The following is a 3,883-nucleotide window of genomic DNA, read 5'->3' as shown; positions in this document are numbered from 1 at the left end:
GCAATCATGTTATATAAAAATAAAAAGTGGATAAAAGGTGAAGAAATAGATTTAAAAATCAGAAACCATAGTATACCAATTGGCCAAACAGCAAAATTTTTGGGATTATTATTTGACACTCACTCGAACTGGAAAGCCCACATTACAAATGTAAAATCTAAAAGTAAAAGAACATTAAATCTTATTAGAAAACTATCGAACACTACTTGGGGAGCCGATGGACATACCCTTACTGTACTGTATAAAGCAACAGTTTTGTCCATCATTGATTATGGAAGCGAAGTAAATGGCTCAGCATCTGACGCAGTGCTGAAAATGTTAGACCCTGTTCACAATGAAGGCCTTAGAATATGCTCAGGAGCCTTTAGATCACCACCAAAATCATCGTTACAAGTTGAATGTAGCGAACTGCCTTTGTCTCTCCATAGAGTACTAGTAACAATGAAAAGTGCTTTTAAGAATTCAAACTAGTGATTCTCCAACCAAAAAATTATTTGAATTAAGAGATGTATTTATAAATAACCATCCACCACCTTTCCCAATTAGAGCTAGAAGATTGTTTGAGTCGCTGAATATAAATATACAAGTGCCTTTAATAGTAAAATCACCTCCTCCCTGGACAATGAATAAAATGAGAATTTGCACACACCTCAAGTATTTATCAAAAAGTAACTCAAATACACCAGAACACCATAGACAACATACAGTAGAGCATATAAGCCAAAAAGGTCCATATTACGCAATATATGCTGTACAGACGGATCTAAATCAGAACACGGAGTAGGATATGCTGCAGTGTCCCAACACAAAACTTATCAATTCTCTCTTCCTAATAATGCTTCCGTATTTACAGCAGAATTGTATGGGATTGCATCAGCTATAAAAATACAGTAATTAAAGAATCATCATTCAATAATTTTGTGATTTTCAGTGACTAGAAGCGCTATAGAAGCTATTTCAAAGTTACAAATAAAAAAATAATATAGTACAACAAATTAAATTATATCTCCAAAAATTATGTAATAATGGAAAAAATATAGAAATATGCTGGATCCCTGCCCATGTAGGGATCTAAGGAAATGAAGATGCAGACAAAGCAGCTAAAGCAGCAACTCGCATGACAAGGTCAAATGTGAATAACCCTGTTACTGATTATGTAACTCATATAAAAATGGGTATCATAAATAAATGGCAATATATGTGGGATGAAGAACCTGAAAGTAATAAATTGAAAGAAATAAAACCTAATGTTAAAAAATGGAGTTCATCATATCAGAGAGAGAGAGAGAGAGACACGCACAAGTAATTTTAACACGTCTCAGAATAGGCTATACTCGTCTGACACATGGGCACTTGATGAGCAGCCCACATGGCCCGGCTCCTGAATGCTCAGAATGCAGAGTAAGAATAACAGTCAGATATGTGTTATGTGAATGTCCAAAGTATGACCAACAACGAATGTCTACTTTGGAAATAGATCAATGAAAGAAATTTTGTCAATCTTTTACATTTTCAGTCGTTCCAATTTTGATGTTCTTGAAGAACTGTGATTTAATTAATAAAATATAAAAATGAGTAAATAATAAAAGCACGAAAACCCTTTTAACATTTGTTGAATTTAAAAAAAAAAATTAAATTTTGCTTAATTTATATTCTGAATTTTAATATACCGTTTTAGTATGTATGTAGGGAAGTCTGGGTAAATGTATTTATTGTATGTACGTGTTTCAGTATGAGTGGATATGCCTATGTGCAGTTTTTAAGTTCATTTTAATTCATTCATCATTATACGGAATGATCTATTGGGTCCTAGTGCTTGACTTCAGTCCTGGACCTAGTATTTTAATCAAATCCTTCGAGCCAGCCCTATGAGAGCTGAAAGTCAGCTCAGTGGTCTGGTTAAACTACTTTAATAATAATAATAATAATGGAGTACACTCTAATGGTTTTAATTGTAGGGGTGCACTTCCTCTAGAGGCATCAAATTTTATAGGAGAGCTGAATATTTTAATTGCTGTTGAAAAAATAGCTATAATGGAAGATGACAATTTTACAATTTTTAGTGATGCAAAAAGCATTTTACAGGCTTTAGTACATTTTAATCCAACCAATCCTTTAGTTTTAAAGATTCTAGAGTGGCTTGTCGTCATTGAGTACAGAGTTATCAGGGTGGAATTTTGCTGGGTTCCAGCACATGCTAGTGTACCTGGAAATGAAGAGGCTGATAAATTGACAAAAACAGCTGCAGTAGAACTACTTCCAAGGAGATATCCAATATTACACAGTGATTTCTGGCCGAATATCAGGCGGTCTCTTTGTGATATTTGGCAACAGCGTTGGGACTCTGTAGACCAGAATAAGATGAGAGAGATCAAAAGTGTCAAATCTCCATGGAAGTATAACTTTATGTCCCGAAGATGGGAAACTGCCCTCTGTCGTCTTCGCATTGGCCATACTCGTTTAACACAAGAGTTTTTAATGACGGGCAGGCCTTGCCCATACCGTGAGGACTGCTTAGTCCCCTTGCCTGTAAAGCATTTGTTGGTCGAATGCCCCAGTCTTGGGGATTTAAGAGTTCGATGCCTTTCTGAAGCACGGGTTGGGGTTGGCGGGTACATCCTTGCCAAGATCCTTGGAGAGGATGTGATGCATGATGCTTGTGGAAGTTTTAAATATATTGTAGAAGCTGGAGTTTTACATAAGATATAATTTTATTCCCTAAAAGTTTTAATTATATAAATATACTACACTGTGTAGTCCTTTAACATCGGCGTCAATGACCATAGAAGTCACGACGCCTGATAACTTAAAATCATTTATTCAGTGGAAGGACAAAACAATAAAAATACCTGTCGAATCATAGGCATTGGCCCAGCGTTTTCTTGGATAAGATTCTCTCCTTGGTTGTTACCATTTCTTAAAAGCTATTTTTTTCCATGTCATGGTGATTCGATAACCACGGAGAAATTACTCTTGTATACTCTGAAGGGAGTTGCACATCAAATAAGGTTGAAATAATAGAGCACCTTACCATTGAGTAGTTTGAGGGCACAGGTGTAGTCTAGGATACCGAAGTTCATTTTCTTGCTTTTACTAATATATGAGATCGTTTCATGGAAACGTGAATTAAACAAGATATTCGTTTCACATATGAAAATGCAATTTTTTCTTTGAATCGAAAAAGAGAAGTAGTCTTCTATGGTCTTTGCCTCGTCCTGAAATACTTTCACCAAGTGTGACGTTTCGGTATTCCGTTGAGACACCAAGTTTTGTAAACTGCATTTCTTTAAACAACTCTGATTCTGCCTGTACATGTCTAAAACTGGAAAATTGATGGCATTGCCATAGGAACTATCCCACAGGGTTGCCTACTTCAAGGAATTCTCAGTGACTGGCAAAATACAGGAACATGTTAACAGGCGAGACTTGATGACACAAGTAACCTACAGGCCTACTTACTAAGATGTTTTATAATGAGTAAGATTTTTTACTTTATATTATGTGGCATATACAAGATAAATAATCTCAATTTATTCTAATCTCTGAAGATTTCACTTCAGGATAACTGCCTTCCATTGTTCATTCTAATATATATATATATATATACATCATATATTATTTATATATATTATCTTATTTCCATATATATATATATATAGAGTAGTTATATATATATACCATTATATTTAAATATTGTAGTCTTCATAGACATTGGAGAAGTAATTATGTACGGTACGAAGATCCCAAAATTAACGAAAAAATAAACCACCAAAAGTTGAAATATTTGCGTCTCCTCCTTATATTCTTTGTCATAATAGCATTTGCTGGCCCCTCTTTCCAGCTCCCGCCACAGAGGATGATTGCATGCAAAACCTGTGGACTC

General features: G+C 35.0%; 1 protein-coding gene across 1 annotated transcript; it reads left to right on the top strand.

Annotated features, from left to right (window-relative positions):
* Positions 1-2,034: 2,034 nt before the first annotated feature.
* Positions 2,035-2,709, top strand: LOC136841968 (uncharacterized). The gene has a single exon (XM_067109375.1). It carries the CDS (start codon positions 2,035-2,037, stop codon positions 2,707-2,709), a length of 675 nt encoding a protein of 224 aa, XP_066965476.1.
* Positions 2,710-3,883: the final 1,174 nt, after the last annotated feature.

Source organism: Macrobrachium rosenbergii, chromosome 9, assembly GCF_040412425.1.
Source record: "Macrobrachium rosenbergii isolate ZJJX-2024 chromosome 9, ASM4041242v1, whole genome shotgun sequence".
Lineage (NCBI taxonomy): Eukaryota > Metazoa > Arthropoda > Malacostraca > Decapoda > Palaemonidae > Macrobrachium > Macrobrachium rosenbergii.
This window is presented reverse-complemented; position numbering and strand designations above follow the sequence as displayed.

Bases quoted from the DNA above. Each gene is read 5' to 3' on its own strand.
- LOC136841968 (XM_067109375.1), top strand. From the start codon at position 2,035: ATGGAAGATGACAATTTTACAATTTTTAGTGATGCAAAAAGCATTTTA.